This window comes from Lepidochelys olivacea (genome assembly GCF_965140295.1).
Source record: "Lepidochelys olivacea isolate rLepOli2 genome assembly, chromosome: 6".
NCBI lineage: Eukaryota > Metazoa > Chordata > Testudines > Cheloniidae > Lepidochelys > Lepidochelys olivacea.
In genome coordinates this window covers 38,121,320-38,138,510 of record NC_140416.1, presented here as the reverse complement: position 1 = coordinate 38,138,510, position 17,191 = coordinate 38,121,320, and the positions used below count along the sequence as shown (strand labels likewise).

Here is a 17,191-nt window from a genome sequence, read left to right as displayed (position 1 = left end):
TGTGCATCACATTCTTAGGCAACTATCTCTCACCATTCATTGTAAAGGATGCCTAACTCAGGCATTGTGCATCACATTGTTATACCAATGGTTTTCTAGGCTCCAAAAAATTAAAAATCTAAATTCCATAGACTGTCAATGGGATTTTAGCTCCTAAGTGCCTAAATCCCTTTTGAAAATGAAATTTAGGCTCCTAGCTCAGTTAGGCATTGTAAAAGAGCACACCAACATCTAAATACCTTTAAAAAACTGGGCCTAAGTCCCTTTTTGGATCAGAGCCTTTGATCTTACACACAGATCATGTGGATGGATGCTTATGTTTGTGTAGAGCGCTATTGACTTGAATGTGCAGATCCAATTTAAGGATTGGGGGTCTATCAGAGCAATTAAATGAGCTGAACAATAGATTTGAATGTGTAAAAAAGCATAAGAAAGAATCCCAAAAGAGATGGTGAGAACAATATGTGTATTAAAATGTCCAGAGCTGAGAAAACTTTAGAGTGCCCTCCTTCACGTAGTTTTTATAATTTGTAGTTGTTACAAAGACTGTTACAGCATCAAATAGCCTAATTTTGTTCCAATTATTTGACAGACAGTTGAACATGCAGGGGAGTGAGAGTAAGGCTCCTATCCTGCAACTTGTTCTATCCATTCAAAGCCTCATTGACTTCAGAGGTCATTCAGAAAGATATTTTGTTATGCTTATAATGCATTTACTCCCTCTCATTCTGAAATAAAGTAAACGCGGGTTAACAGAATTGTACAGCAGACTGTAAAGTTGCATTTTTTTTTAAATTACATTTTTAGGTCTCATAGCTGGGAGGAAAACCCTCCAAATGTGCACTAAATGCAAACTGATGTATGGTGTCTTCTTAAGTCTGCAAACACACAGACTGTAACAGAGGCTCTACTTGCACAATCCTACAACCTGTTTAGTACCCTCCACTCCCATTGTAGCAAATGTAGTTTGAGATTGCTCAGAATTTCAGGACCAGCTATATGATCGTGTACAACTCTTTTCAATTGGGTGTTATATCTGAAATCTCAGGCTCCGTCTACACTGGCAAGTTTCTGCGCAGTAAAGCAGCTTTCTGCAGCTGTAATTCCCGAGGTGCACACACTGCCAAGCCACTTAGTGCGCAGAAACTGTGCAGTTGTAGTGCTCTAAAAAAACCGCCCCCATGAGAGGCATACAGCTTTCTGCACTGGGGCGAGAGCGCTGCGGTGCCAGTGTAGACACCATGGCGATTACAGCGCTGCAATTGGCCTCCAGGAGGTGTCCCACAATGCCCGTTCTCACCTCTCTCTGGTGATCGGTTTGAATCCTACTGCCCTGCCCTCAGGTGACCAACCATCATCCCCACCCCAGACATTCCTTTGCAAATTTGAAAGTCCCCTTCCTGTTTGCTCGGTGATGCGTGCAGTGGTTTAAGCGCATCTTTCCAGGTGGCCATGCCTGCTCCACACACCAAGCAATCCCCCGCTTGGAGCAATACCGAGCTGCTGGACCTCATTGGCATTTGGGGAGAGGAAGCTGTGCAGTCCCAGCTGCGCTCCAGCTGTAGGAATTATGACACCTATGGTCAGATTTCACAATGCATGACAGAAATGGGCCATGACTGGGACACATTGCAGTGTAGGGTAAAAGTGAAGGAGCTGCGGAAAGCCTACCACAAGGCGCGGGAGGCAAACAGCCTCTCTGGTGTTGTGCCTAAGAGCTGCCGGTTCTACAAAGAGCTCGACGCAATACTCGGTGGCAATCCCACCTCCACTGTGAAGGCCCCGTGGATACTTTGTTAGCTCATGTGCCAGTTAAGAGTGGACGGAGCCAGGAGGAGGAAATCTGGGACAGAGGGGGAGAGGGACTCAGAGGCAGAGGATGGCTCAGAGGCCAGGGATGCATGTAGTCAGGAGCTCTTTTCTACCACAGAGGAGCCTAGCCAGTCTCAGCAGTCGTATCTTGGCGAAGGGCAAACAGGAGAGGAGGCCCCTGCTAATTGGATCTGACTTTGGGAATTGCTGAAGCGATTTGTTGGGGGCAGGAGGGTTGCAGAAATCAGGCTTGTCTCCCACCGCATGCCTATTCTGACTTGCGGAACAGAATGTTGATAGACTCCCTCACTTCAAGGGAATCTCCCTCAGAGATCTCCAGGAAACTCTCGTGGAGATACTGGGCAATCCGCTGCTGCAGGTTCCTCGGGAGAGCTGCTTTGTTTCTTGCCCCATTAACAGTAACTTTCCCGCCCCACTGTGCCGTCACGTGGGGCCGGGGGGAACCATTGCTGCACACAGGCGAGCCGCATAGGGACCAGGACGGAAGCCGCAGGCTCAGAGAAGACCCTCTCTTGATTCCCTGCTCCCCCTCAGCAGTGAGATATCTTCCATAATGATCACATCCTGTGGAAAGTGTGGGGACAGGAATGATTATCAAGCCCCCCACTACAGTACTGGCTCTCCACAAGAGCCACATGCCCAGTATACAGCAAGGTCCAGAAAGAGTGATTCACCCTGCCCCTGTGGCTACTCACCATTTTGGGGGTCTTGTGGCTCAGGTGTGCTTGCCTGGGGCCAGCCAGTTAGGGACAGGTGTGTGAGTACTGGCTGTGTTTTAAAGCACTGAATCAGTGTTGTCTGTGTTGCAAACAATACTGCTTCTGTAAAATGTTGCATTTAAACTTCACAGAGATGACCTTGGGAGGCCAGCCTCCCTTATCGGCGGCAGAATGGCTGTGCAGAATTAGAAAGCGGCCATGAACAACTAAGGAGGATTTTTTCCGTGAGGTTATGATGCACTCCGCCACTGAGAAACAGGAATTGAAGGAGTGGCGGGACAGCGAGAAGAGGGACTGAAAGGCCTGTGATGGGATATTAGATGGGTTGGGATCTGAGTTACCCAGGAAAGAATTTTCTGTAGTATCTGGGTGATGAATCTTGCCCATATGTTCAGGGTTTAGCTGATCGCCATATTTGGGGTTGGGAAGGAATTTTCCTCCAGGGCAGATTGGAAGAGGCTCTGGAGGTTTTTCGCCTTCCTCTGTAGCATGGGGCACGGGTCACTTGCAGGAGGATTCTCTGCTCCTTGAAGTCTTTAAACCACGATTTGAGGAGTTCAATAGCACAGACATAGGTGAGAGGTTTTTTGCAGGAGTGGTGGGTGAAATTCTGTGGCCTGCGTTGTGCAGGAGGTCAGACTAGATGATCATAATGGTCCCTTCTGACCTAAATATATATGTATCTTTGTATCTATGAGAACGCGGCACAACAGAAAGAAGCCACGGAGTGGGCAGAATGTCCCTGCTTGCAGCTTCTTGAACAGGCCAACGTTCCAATAGATGCATGCATCATGCACCTTTCCGGACCAGCCTGCGTTTATGTCCATGAAACGTCCATGGTGATCCACAAGCACCTGGAGAACCATTGAGAAATACCCCTTGCGATTAATGTGCTCGGTGGCTAGGTGGTCTGGTGCCAGAATTGGAATGTGCCATCTATTGACCCTCCGCAGTTAGGGAAGCCCATTTGTGTAAAGCCATCCACAATGTCATGCACGTTGCTCAGAGTCACGGTCTTTCGGAGCAGGACGCGATTAATGGCCCTGCACACTTCCATCAACATGAGTCCAAGAGTCGACTTTCCCACTCCAAACTGGTTAGCGACAGCTTCCACAGTGCAATAGCCACGCGCTTCTCCAACAACAGGGCAGCTCTTGTTCTTGTGTCTTTGTGCTGTAGGGCTGGGGTGAGCTCATCACACAGTCCCATAAATGTGGCTTTCCTCATGTGAAAGTTCTGCAGCCACTGCTCGTCATCCCAGATGTACATCATGATATGATCACAGTGCTTGTTTACCGAGCCCAAAAGCGGTGTTCCACAGTGGTCAGCACCTCCATGAAAGCCACAAGCAATCTCATGTCATAGCTACTACGTGTGGTGAGATCAACGTCGCACTCCTCTTGACTTTGTAGTTTAAGGAATAACTCCACTGCCACTCGTGACGTGTTGGTCAGAGTGAAAGAGGCAGTCTGAAAGAGGCAGGGCGCGCAGTACAAAAACCATTGAAAGATGGCGCCAAATGCAGCCATAAGCTCAGGGTTTGCTGGGATGCGAAGCAATGCATCATGGGGCATTGGGACTGGACCCAGGATGTCCCGTGACCCCCTCCGCTTTCCCTCTTTGGCTTAGTGGCAAAAGAGAAAGAGGTGCTCTGTGGGATGGCTGCCCAGAGTGCACCGCTCCAAATAGCGGTGCACGTGCCACAAGTGTGAACACGCTATTGCACAGGCAGCTGTCAGTGTGAACATACAACAGCGGTTTTCCTTCTGTGCTCTCTGAGCGGCGCTGTAACTGCCGGTGCTCTAACTTTGCCAGTGTAGATGTGCCCTAAATCTAAATGATGATAATTTATTCATTTCATTGTTGATTATTTTCTCAGAAACACCAAGCAAATTTGATTACATTACAAATAGTTGTTGGATACAATGGTGGATATTGGGATGTGGGCAATGAGGAATATGGTTCAAATTCCCCAACAATCAGTTCCAGCCCCCCAAAATTTTCAAGTAATTTCCAACTCGTCCCCCAAGGAACAGAGGAAAAGAAGAGATTGTCAAAAACCTCAACCTTCTGTATGCCAAAAACGTAAATCACCTCCCAAACCCACGTGGGTGCCAAAAACTCAAACTGTTCCCTACCCAATAGTCAGAATCCAATGCTTCCCAACAACAGCCTCTATAATGCAATTATGAACTGTCAATAAAAAAGCTAATGTAATTCAAAAATGTTGGAGCAACATGAAATACATTGCATTTAATGTCACATTTAAACAACAACAGAGTGGACTGTACTATTTATTTTCATGGTTAATTCAATTAAAAACCCAAATACCCTATTTTTAATTTGACTGGAATTGTATGGAAATCAGCAATGGTCCTTGAAACTAGGGACCTTGCAGCAAAATGTAAACCTATTTTGCCTCAGAGTATGCATGTCCTCTTCTGTAACCCCTGAAATAATGTTATTTTAAAAAGCTATAAAAATACTGATTTGGTTTTTACTAAATGTAAAAGTACCATATTTCTTCCTGAATTAATACATAATGAAAGGCATCTGTTTTACACTTTATTTTCTGTAATAATATATTAAATAAAATATGACAAACCTATTCTTTGAACAGCAAACCCTCATAATTTCCATCTAAAGTCTCTGAGATTATGCTCCTCTGGGTTTGAATTATATTTAGGCTCCAATTCTGCAGTGAATTCCATATGGGTGAACCCCATGTGAAACAGCTTGCAGGATTGGGGCCTGAAGGCTGGATCCTGCAAACTGATTTATACACCTGGATGGATTGAATTTAACTGATCTTTGTGCAGGGACAGTGATGTACGCCAGGAGACCACATTTGCAGGATCTAGCCTTAAGAGAGAAACCTTGTCTTCCATATATAGGTTATACAGAAATTTTTAAAACTATATTTACAGTATAATTCTTCTCTGAAAAGTGACTGTAAATTAACTCATGCTTAATAAAAGATATGGAGACTTTAGTGAAAAAATAATGTTTACTTTTTTTACTCCAGTTAGCTCTGCAGAAACCAACACTGCTCTGAGAGAGGGATCTGGATTCTATTGTGCCTCATGCCTCATCAAAAGAATTGTTTCCTAAATTGCATTTGCAGGGCATTCCTGCCTTGTGTTACACCTGTTCACGTACTGCATTCCAAGTTCTTATTACAGGGCCACTTTTACTCTTTATTACACAGGTATAGAAAAGGACAGAATTTTACCGCACAGAAGCCTTTTTTACAATATCTAAGACAGAAGGAACTCACCTTGATTCTTAGTTCTGGAATGAGCTTGTAGGTCAGATGATAGGTATTTTCTCCATTTAACCGTAAAGCCACTTGCATCTATACTGTCTGCATTACATTATCTGAGTATTGCAAGACAGCACTGTCTTCGGTGTGCTGACAATCTAACTAACCCCTCCCACCCCCCATTAATGGTCACAGGACAACTCCAATAGCCATATTGCCAGCTCTTCACAATATCTCTCCTTTGCACAATGGTGGCACAGCCTGGCTTAGAATAATAGAAATGTAGAAATGGAAGGGACCTCAAGAGGTCATCTAGTCCATCCCCTGTGCTGAGGCAGGATGAAATACACCTAAACCAGGGTGGATAAAAATCAGTGATTTTTTTTAATTTAAAAAATTGGATTTTTTTAATTTAAATCGGATTTTTTTTTGATAAATGCTTTTTGAGGAAAAACCTATCTAAAGATAGTTTTAATTAAGATACATTATAGCTCAAAGATATCTCATCATGGAATAGGGATTATAAATTCTAATTCTATAGTATGAGACAATATATTCATGTAATGTTTAAGAAAAGTTTTGTAAATGAGTTCCAATAGTTCATGGATTAGGGACCCAATCTTCTGGGGTTCCAGGGGCTTCTGTATAGATTATTTAGGTTAATCTTTCTATCTACCCAATGAGACTCAGTGCTCCGTCTAGAAGACACCACCAGAGATGCTTAGTTTTGCTGTTCTCAAACTGTGGATGTGTGTCTCCAGAGATAACATGCTTGTTAACAACAAAAATGGTTTAAAATAAATAAATAAATAATATATAGAGGTGAGAAATAACAGACCTCAACCCTATTGTCCCTCTGCAAATTTGTGTACACAGAGTCAATCCCTTACCTCTCTCTAAAAGTGCAAAGTTTCAAAAAGTTCAATGAACAGAAGATTGTTGGGGGCAGAATAGATCTGGACAAGGAGAAGAAGTCTGCAGATAAATTTGAGAGGGGAGGGACAGGCAGGAGAAACAAAAGTGAAACTGTTTGAGCAGCATATTCCAAGAAGTCTTGAGGTCTTTCTGAGTGTAGCCTTCATTGATTTGAGATCTACCATACCATTCTCTCACTAGAAGGGAAAACCTATAATGGCAGCAAGCCATAAAAGAGATCCAGTTTGGGAATATTTTAATGAAGTTCCTCTACCTGTGGGTAAGACAGGCACGCATGCAAAATGCAAACAATGCAACAAAGAAATGCAAGGCCTGATTGCCCAAATGAAACAACATCATGAGAAGTGTTCCTTCTCAGGAGGAAGCTGTGTTGAAGATGATGAAAGGAACGTTTCTGAACATGCAGGATCTTCAGCTTGGTAAACTTCTTTATTTCATACTTCTTTCTTAAGGATTGCCTGTCTTCCTTCTGGACTATTCTTGAATTCTCATGTTTGAGCAAAAAATATAGTTGTTACTCTATGGTACTATCATTTTAGATGCAGTTGTGATAAAAAATAAATTGCTGAAATAGGCAGATCTTCTTTTTACAATTTCACCTTTAAAGTAGTATTGAGTGTCAGTGAATGCAATGAGTAATACTAAATCAGCAGTATGGTAATAATAATTGAATAACTGCATTGACTTATTTTGTTTAAGAGAATCCACCCTCAACATACAGGATTCTGAAGACTATCCACTTTCAAGATCACCATCATTTTCTATAGTTTCAGAGTTATCTGCCAATGATAGTGTTTCAGTCACATCATGTATGTCACATAGCCACAGTATATCTCCTGTAGCAAAAAGAAAAAAAAATCTCCATCATCCAGAAACAACCATAGATAAATTTGTGATAAGAACCAGGAGATTACAAAAAGAGGTAATTGATGAAAAAATTGCCCAGTTTGTTTATGCAACAAATTCTCCTTTCCGTATGATTGAGAACCCACGCTTCATTAACGTGGTTCAGTCATTAAGACCAGGATACAGTCCACCCGACAGAGCAGATGTCATAGGCAAATTGCTGGATAAAGTGTACGAAAGAGAAATTGAGCAGTGTGCAAAAGGTCTAAAGGGTAAAATTATTAACCTGAGTCTTGATGGGTGGAGCAATGTCCGCAATGATCCTGTTGTATGTGCTTGTGTGACAACAGATGAAGGGAATGTCTTCCTTACAGAAACAATTGATACATCAGGAAAAGCACACACAGCAGAATACTTACAAGAAGTAGCAGTAAAAGCTATAACAAACTGTGAAAAAAAATTCAAATGTCTAGTATGCAGCTTGGTCACAGAAAATGCTGCAAATGTATCCAAATGAGAAGAAATTATTTAGAAGAGAGTCACAAGCTAATAACATACGGTTGTAGTGCTCATTTGATGCACCTCCTAGCCAAAGACTTCAATGTTCCAGAAATAAAGGCTAATGTTGTTGAAATTGCAAAATACTTCCCTAACAACCACTTTGCAGGAGCTATTCTGAAAAAAGTGGGAGGAACCAAGCTAACTCTCCCACAGGATGTGTTGTGTTGTGTGTGATGGAACTCCGTAGTGGACTGTTTTGAGCACTGTATCAAGAACTGGCCTAATCTGATGATAGTTTGTGAACAAAATTGTGAAAAAATAGATGGCACTGTCACAGCCAAAGTTCTCAAACAATGGGCTTAAGAGAAATGTTGAACACATGCTGAGTACCCTGAAGCCTATTTCTGTAGCCTTGAACAAAATGCAGGGAAATAGCTGTTTTATTTCTGATGCTGTTGAAATTTGGAAGGAACTGAGTGAGATCTTAAAAAAAGAAATATGCAATGACAGAGTTAAAATTACAAGCATTAAAATAACGAATGGGACAAGCACTATCTCCAGGTCATTTTCTTTCAAACAAACAATCTCAATACTCGGTACCAGGGTCAAATCTTAACTGCTGAAGAAGGGGAGCTGGCTATGACATGGACATCCAGCAATCATCCCTCCATAATGCCAACTATAATAAACTTCAGAGCTAAGGGTGAACCATTCAAGAAATATGTTTGCTGATGATGTTTTAAAGAAAGTCACACCAGTGAACTGGTGGAAGTCACTTAAGCACTTGGATTCAGAGACTGTTGAAGTGATAATCTCACTTTTAACAGCAGTAGCTTCTTCTGCCAGTGTAGAAAGAATATTTTCTTCCTTTGGACTAATTCATTCCATATTGAGAAATCGTTTGGGACCTGAAAAAGCAGGAAAGCTTGTTTTTCTTTTCCAGATTATGAACGAACAGGAAAATGAAGGTGAAGACAAATGAGTTAGCTGCAGAAGCCAATATTTTAAGTTTCTCATGTTGACCTGGCTGACATAGTCGATTTAATTTTTGTTTTTTTAAATATTTCATTTAACTACTTTAGTTAAAAACAATTTTAACAAAAACAAACCTGATTTTAAAAAACTTGCATGTTTAACTAAATTCAAAAATTCATATGCTTGTTTTGTTAAAATATTATATGTTTGCTCTTGAAGAAAAAAATCCAGAATACATAACATTGTTGTTTTAGTTGAGTAAAACAATATAAATGTCTATCTGGAGATGTTCTCCTCCTCTCCAGCATGGCAAGAAAATCCTCCAAATATTAATGATTAACCTGTTGAATTGGAGATAGTTCACCTCCCAATGACTTCATAAATATCTGCTTCAATTACCTTTGGTAAATGAAATAACCAAACAATCATTCATTTTCTGATATAGCTGTAAAAATAATCTGAAAAGTTTTCAAAATAAATCATTTTAAAAATGTATAGTGTGTACCTTCTAAAAATGAAACCTACATCTATCTCTGAGTTGTGAAGAATATCTATTAAGGCAGGGGTGGGCAAGCTACGGCCCATGGGCCGGATCCAAACCCCTCAGGGCTTTGGATCCGGCCCGCGGGATTGCCACCCCCGTGGCACCATGGACCTTGCGCCTCCCAGAAGCGGCTGGCACCATGTCCCTGCAGCCCCTGGGGGAGGAGGGGCAGAGAGTTCTGTGTGCAGCCCTTGCCTGTGGGTACCTCCCCGGAAGCTCCCATTGGCCAGGAATGGGAAACCACGGCCAATGGGAGCTTCAGGGGAGGTACTCACAGGCAAGGGCAGCGTGCTCAGACCTCTGCCCCCACCTCCCACCCCCGGGGCCACAGGGACATGGTGCTGGCTGCTTCCTGGAGCGGCATGGGGCCAGGGCCAGGGCCAGGGCCAGGGCAGGCAGGGAGCCTGCCTTACCCTCACTGTGTGCTGCTGCCACCCCGGAGCCGCTCCAGGTAAGTGGCGCTGGGCCAGAGCCTGAACCCTTCCTGCACCGCAACCCCCTGCCCGCACCCCAGCTCCCTGCCCTGAGCCCTCTGCCATACCCTGCACCCCTCCTGAGCCCCCTGCCTGCACTCCAGCCCCCTCCTGCACTCTGCACCCCAGCACCCTGCCCTGAGCCCCCTGCTGCACCCTGCACCCCTCCTGTACCCCAACCTCCTGCCCTTAGCCCCCTGTCACACCCCTCCCTGCACCACTGCCCTGAGCTCCCTCCCACATTGTGCACCCTCCTGCACCCCAAACCCCTGCCTTGAGCCTGATCCCGCACCCCTCCCTGCACAACTCCCTGAGCCCCCTCCCACACTGTGCACCCCACCCCCTTCCCTGAGCCCCCTCATACACCCCGCATCCCTCCTCTGCCTCAATCCCTTGCCCTGAGCCCCTTCGTGCACACTGCACCCCCTCCCACACCCCAACCCCCTGCCCTTCATTCATGGCCCTGCAAGCAATTTCCCCACCCAGATGTGGCCCTCGGGCCAAAAAGTTTGCCCACTCCTGTATTAAGGTTATAACAACCAACAAGAATGCACTTTTATGTAGAAATCCATGATTAAATTGAGTCTTCCTGACTAGTGATTTAAATCAATTTCATTTAAATCAAATCCACCCTGACCTAAACCACCCATGACAGATGTCTGTCCAACCTGTTCTTAAAAACCTCCAGTGATGGGGATTCCACAACCTCCCTAGGTAAGCTGTTCCAGTGCTTAACTGGCCTTATAATTACTTTTCCCCCTAGTATTTAAGTAAATCTCGTTGCTGCAAACTAAACTGACTAGTTCTTGTCTTGCCCTTAGAGGTCATATAACAATCTTATACATATTTGAAGACTGTTATCACATCCTGCCTTAGCCTTCTTTTCTTAGGCTAAACGTGCCCAATTGTTTTGTCTTTTCCTCATAGGCCATGCTTTCTAAACTTATTTTTTATTTTTTTGCTCTCCTCTGGACTCTCTCCAATTTGTTCATATATTTCTTAAAGTGTGATGCCCAAAATTGGCAACAGTACGGGGGTTAACCAATGAACACATTGTTGCTGAAAGAAAGCAGAATGCAAACTCAAATAAACTGTGTGGACTAAATTTGTTTGGACTAAAATAATTGGTGATTAAGGGTTTTGCAGACTAATGGTGAGGTTACAGAATTGTCAGAGCAACAAGTCCAAACCTTCATAAGATGAGGAAAGGTCTATGAATGATCAAAAACTTGCGTTGATATTCAATTTTACTTTAAATGAGGATGCCATCTCTTTTTGGACATTTACTTTCTAAGGAATACTTACCACCTTGCTCAGTGAGAGAATGGCCGTAAGCTCTGAGTTTGGCAAGGAGACTGGAGCATCATCACCATCACAGCTACCACCACATGCTGGGGGTCAGGGATTTACCACTGAGGCACATGCATCTTTTTCCTGATACTAAAAGATGTTCTTATCAGCACAGATAGAGAGAGGGAACAACAAGACATCACCATTTTCATGGCCATATGGTGAGCAATTTATAAAATCAGGTTTCAGAGTAGCAGCCATGTTAGTCTGTATCCACAAAAAGAAAAGGAAGACTTGTGGCACCTTGGAGACTAACAGTCTCCAAGGTGCCACAAGTCCTCCTTTTCTTAATTCATAAAATGTGACTCTAAGGATCCTGCTCCCTCAATCCCAACCCTCTGTCTTCATTTACATACCTACTTTATTCCTCCTACCTCTCTTTTTGCCTTTGTCTAATAAGAATCTGGCGGAGCCAGGAGGGCCCAACCTTCTCATCTAAAATCTAATCTTGCAGCACTTTACTATGGTGGCGTGTCTGAGAGAACAGGCACCTCAGGCTTGGTAAAAAGATCTACCAACCCAGAGGGAACTGGGAATGGGCAGTATTTAAAGTATATGGGGGAAGGATCATGAGAGGTTGCACAGCTAGCAAAAATCAAAATTTAAAATTCAGTTGAATTACTGAGGGGTGAATTTTAAGCAAGTTTTTATGACAGTGGCTACTTCCAGATGATAGAATAATAGAAACATAGGCCAGGAAGGTAATTCAAGAGATCATCTAAAGTTCAGTGGCTTTCAACCTTTCCAGACTACTGTACCCCTTTCAGGAGTCTGATTTGTCTTATGTACCCCTAAGTTAAACTTCACTTAAAAACTACTTGCCTACAAAATCAGAATAAAAATACAAAATTTCTTACTTTCTGATTTTTATCAGATAATTATTAAATAAATCAATTGGAATGTAAATATTCTCCTTACATTTCAGTATATTATATAGAGTAGTATAAAAAAGTCACTGTCTTTATGAAATTTTAGTTTGCACTGACCTGCACTAGTGCTTTTTATGTAGCTTGTTGTAAAACTAGGCAAATATCTAGATGAATTGATGTACCCCCCCCGGAAGACCTCTGCATACCCCGAGGAGTACATGGACCCGTGGTTGAGAACCACTGATCTAGTCCAACCCCCTTGCACTGTGGCAGAACCAAGTAAACCTAGACCTTCCCTGACAAGTGTTTGTTCAACCTGTTCTTAAAAACTTCAATAAAGGGGATTCCACAATCTCCCTTGGAAGCCTGTTGCAGAGCTTAATTACCCTTGTAGTTAGAAAGTTTATCCTCATATCTAGCCTGAACCTCCCATGCTGCAGATTAAGCCCATTACTACTTGTCCTACCTTCAGGATTGATCACCATTCTCTTTATAACAGCCCATAACATATTTGAAGACTGTTATCAGTCTTCTTTTATCAAGATAAAACACACCCAGTTTTTTTAAAATCTGACCTATCAAGATTTTCTATCTTCTTATCATTTTTGTTGCAGTCTTTTAGACGCTCTCCAATTTGTCCACATCTCACAGTGTGGGTCCCAGACTTGGACACAGTATTCCAGTTGGTGCCTCACCACTGCCGAGTACAGCAGGACAATAATCTCCTGTGTCTTACATATGACACTCTTGTTAATACACTCTAGAATGGTGTTAGCCTTTTTCCCCACTGCATCACACTGTTGACTCCTATTCAATTTGTGATCCATTGTAACCCCCAGATTGCCTAGGCAATTATTCCCCATTATATAGTTGTGCATTTGACTTTTCCTTCCTAAGTGAAGTACTTTGCACTTGTCTTTATTGAATTTCACCTTGGCGGACTTGTCAGTATGATAATTCCCCCCCCCCCACCCCCTTTTTTTTCAGAACACTATAAGCCGAGGTGGTGTGGGGGATGAATGGATCTCTAGGGACTGGCTGGGGTAGGCTGGCCGAGAAGGGGGGCGGGGGGACTCTGGCTAGAGGTTTCTGGGGAAGCGAGAGGGTTTTAGGTCAGGTGTCCCCTGGGTGTGGGACCCACAGGAGGCTGCGTCCGCCCCGAGCTGGGGCGCTGGAGGGTGTTGAGCCGCGGGGCTTCTGGCTCTGGCCGCACCTGGCTACCGGTGTCCATGGGCGTAGCCAGACAGTTGGACAGGAGAGTTGTGGCCGCCCCAGGTTTCGGCGGCCCGAAGGAGTGTTAGGGGGGTCTCCGCCGCCCCGCTGTGGACGTGGGGTCCCAGTTACTTACTGGGCGCTGCAGCCGTTCTGGCGGATCTGAAGCTCCCTCTGTCGCCATGGAGACAGCGTCAGCCCAGGCAGGACTCCACTTCCGGTTGGTGCTTTCGCCACTAGTGCCCGGTTGGAAACAGCCCCTCGACCGCGCTTCGGTTCTGACACCGCCCTCCCACCCGCCGCGCGCGGCCCGGGGTCTCTTCCCGGCTCGACTGAGAGCAGCGTGTTTCCTTCGGAGGCTATTGCTGGGGCGCCAGGTTGCCCTGTGCGGAAGCTGCCGCCGCTGGCGCCGCCGCCTGAAGTCGGGCTTCTTGGGGCTTCTGGCCGGGCCCGGCGCCGGCGCCGCCGCCGAGGTAAGGCTGGTCTCTGCCGAGGGGTGGTCGCACCTCACCCTGTCTGACGGCTCAGCGGGGCAGCGGCGCTGGGCTCAGGCCCGCCCCACAAGGGGTTAGGGAAGTGCGTGTTTGAAACCCCGGGGGTTGCCGCAGGTTCGGCGCCAGGCTCGGTCCGGGGCTCCCTGGTGCTCACCGGCGTTACGGCTGGTGCAGAGCGGGCAGCTGCTCTTTGATCCTGCGTTAGATGGAAACCTGCAACGGCCTCGCCTGCGCGGCGGTGAAAGCGGGGGGTCTTCAGGCGAAACTACTGCGCTTTACGTGTAGACAAGGCCGAGGGTTGTACCGGGGTGTCTTAAACACAGGGTAAAGTACAAACACCACTTCCCTAGTGAAGACAAAGGGCGTGGCTTATTCTGGAATAATTTCACGTGTAGATGTTCTTCTTGTGTTTTCTGGATGCCTTGCTCCTTTTTGGTATTTTAGTTGGCTCCTGAATAGCTAGGGTTGCCAAGTTTTTGGTTGGGAGTGTTCCCGGAGGTTTACATGACATAATCCTTAATTAAAGAGTAATCTTTAATTCCTGTAGACTCCAGGACAATCCTGGAGGGTTGGCAACCCTATGAATAGCACTACCTGTAGAGCAGTGTTTCACACACTGTGGGTTGGAACCCCACAGTGGGTCGCAACCTCATTTTAATGGTGTCGCCAGGGCTGGCTTAGACTTGCTGAGGCCCAGGGCTTCAGCCCTGGGGTGCAGGACTCAGGTTATAGGCTCCCTTCCTGGGGCTGAAGCCTGGAGTGGTGGGGCTCGGGCTTTGGCCCCCTCACTTGGGGCAATTGGGCTTGGGTGGGCTCAGACTTCTGTCCCCACTCCTGGGTTTCGTGTAGTAATTTTTGTTGTCAGAAGGGGGTCATGGTGAAATAAAGTTTATTTCTTGTCTGTGTTAGACTCTACAATATGTGCCAAAGTACGATTTGTTATTTCAAGTGTATCTGCACCCTTAGCGCAGGGCAAAGACATTTTCAGCTCATGTTATGTCATAGGGGAGAAATTAGATCTATTTCTTGCACAAAAGTGGAAGGGATTGCTTGTATCTGTGCTCCAGTTTGAAAAATGTTTTTTGACCTTTCAAGGTGATAGGTGCTATGTAAAAGAAAAGGATTATTTTCCCCATTATATACAACTTTCCCTAAAAGAGGATAGCCAGCAATCTCTCACTCTAAATATATTTTACTTTTTATGGTACCTTCCCAGAAGTTAAAAACAAACTTATTTCTTCCCTTCCACCTTAAGAATGTTTTGAGTACTCAAATTTAGTGGCTGTGATCGGAAGATGTTTCTTTAAAATGTTATAAGTATGGGCTGTCCTGTAAAATACTTGTGTTTTACCACAGAGCTGAGATCTCACTTAGTTGAAAGATTCCTGACAATGGTCCCAATCTTGCAGTTAGTTTCATATGAATGCCTATGCTGGCAAGGAGTTGGCTGTAAACTTGGGTCCTAAATGTGTTTACACTTCTCACTAAAACTTTTTTATGCATTACCATTAAAATTCAGTTTTAATATTTGATGTTTCCTTAAAGGGCATCAACCTGAAATTTAAGCCAGTTTAAAAAACTAGTTAAATGTACTTTCAGAAACCAAACCTGCTCCAGAATCCCATTGTTATTTTTTCTCATTTTACAAGCACATTTTTCTATATTTTAAAATAAATATTTACCAGTTGCTCTCTGAAAATGCCAGACAACCAGAAAGGGTAATTATGACCCTGACCCTGCAGTGTGATGTGCACGGGCTGACTCATCAGCATGGATCTCGTTGCTGGATTGAGGAGGTAAATTGCCTAAATGCACAATATAATGCACAAAATAAATGGAAAAATATTTTCTCTAATCTTGTAAGTATGGTCTTACTATAGCATATAGGTTACTTGTAAAAATTGTAGGTTAAAAATAATTCAGACAGAAGTAAATTAAGGCCATTTAAATTTTGCAAAATAATCCTTAGGCGTTAATCTAAGTGAATTACTAATAGCAAGAGGAAATGGCTTTGGTTGGGTGATGAACAACCTTTGTAATTGTAGAATTATGAAAATGACTGTATTTTTGACTATTACAGGTATTTTTATGTCTTAGCTCAAGGGAGAAATGTTTTGTTTGAATTCTCACAAACTGAATGGGAGGCTGCTTCATGATTTTAAAAAAAGCAAAAGTGAAGTGTAAAACTATTGATTTAAAAGGAAAATGTTTGTATAACTTAAATGGCTATGATGCTACCAAAATCAAATAAAGAATATTTTTTATTTAAAAAGACTTTTGTAATGTTCTTGTCACAGAACTAAATGCGCTTTTGACGTGAGTTCTTGAACAATTTGAAAGGGTATATTGTGTTTTCCAGTCAGTTTTCCTATATTCTACTTAGAAATGGAGTTAAAACAGCATAAACAAGTTAAATCAACCCAAATTTCAGAAATATATATCTAATCTGGTAGTTGTTTAAATTGAGATTATAATGTGAGATTCTATGCTCCTCTGTGCAGCAGAGGGGAACAAAACAGCGGAAATAATACTGGGGAAAGGCAGAAGACATATTAGCCATGTGATAAACTATTGCACATTTAATTCTCACACCAGACTACTTGGACTCCCCTCCCCACCCCACCTTGCATTTCTATACCGAAAAGGTCAGTATGACGAAGGAAAAAATGGTTGAACAACAAAAAGGGAAGGAGATAGGGAACGTACAAGGAATAATGCCCTTAGAAACAGAATAAATTGATCAGCCACAAGCAAATCTGCCTCTTTGATTTTAGGTAATAAATCCCATTTGGCCAAATATGTTAAGCAGTCATCTGCATTGTGGCATGTGACCCCATGCTGCCATTGTTAGGACGGGATTGAGGGGTGGAGTCACATTTTCCCATGGTCCCATATTTTGTCATGTTTCAAGTTGCTCACACATAATTCTTTTAAATGCAGTCTAAATTATCCTTACAGTATTTTATTTATATTGTTAAGCAGGTCTCGAAAGAAGCCACTTCCTGGTTAGCCACATAATGGCCTTTGAACACATACCACGAAAAGACTGGTATAAAATTCTGGGTGCAGAACCATCAGAGAGCCTGACAGAACTGAAACAGAAATATCAGAAGCTGGTATTATTAGTAAGTGTATTTTACCTTATTTAAATAATGCAAAAATAAACTAACTACTGTT

At 43.6% G+C, this 17,191-nt stretch overlaps 2 protein-coding genes across 4 annotated transcripts in view; one reads left to right on the top strand and one right to left on the bottom strand.

Annotated features, from left to right (window-relative positions):
* The window catches only part of DCDC1 (doublecortin domain containing 1), a 418,510-nt gene extending 404,719 nt beyond the window's left edge, over positions 1-13,791 (bottom strand). The window contains exon 1 of the mRNA XM_084631193.1: positions 13,657-13,791. Within this exon, the coding sequence (XP_084487319.1) occupies positions 13,657-13,704 (48 nt within the window). The 5' untranslated portion in view covers positions 13,705-13,791. The remainder of the gene's footprint in view (positions 1-13,656) is intronic.
* A 54-nt stretch (positions 13,792-13,845) lies between these two features.
* The window catches only part of DNAJC24 (DnaJ heat shock protein family (Hsp40) member C24), a 68,032-nt gene continuing 64,686 nt past the window's right edge, over positions 13,846-17,191 (top strand). The window contains exons 1-2 of one of the 3 annotated variants that reach the window (XM_084631204.1): positions 13,846-13,993; positions 16,997-17,139. In XM_084631204.1, coding sequence (XP_084487330.1) covers positions 17,032-17,139 — 108 coding nt within the window. In that variant the 5' untranslated portion in view covers positions 13,846-13,993; positions 16,997-17,031. Of the gene's footprint in view, positions 13,994-14,064; positions 14,339-16,993; positions 17,140-17,191 lie in introns of those variants that run through there. The other 2 variants (XM_084631205.1, XM_084631206.1) reach the window with 2 other exon arrangements.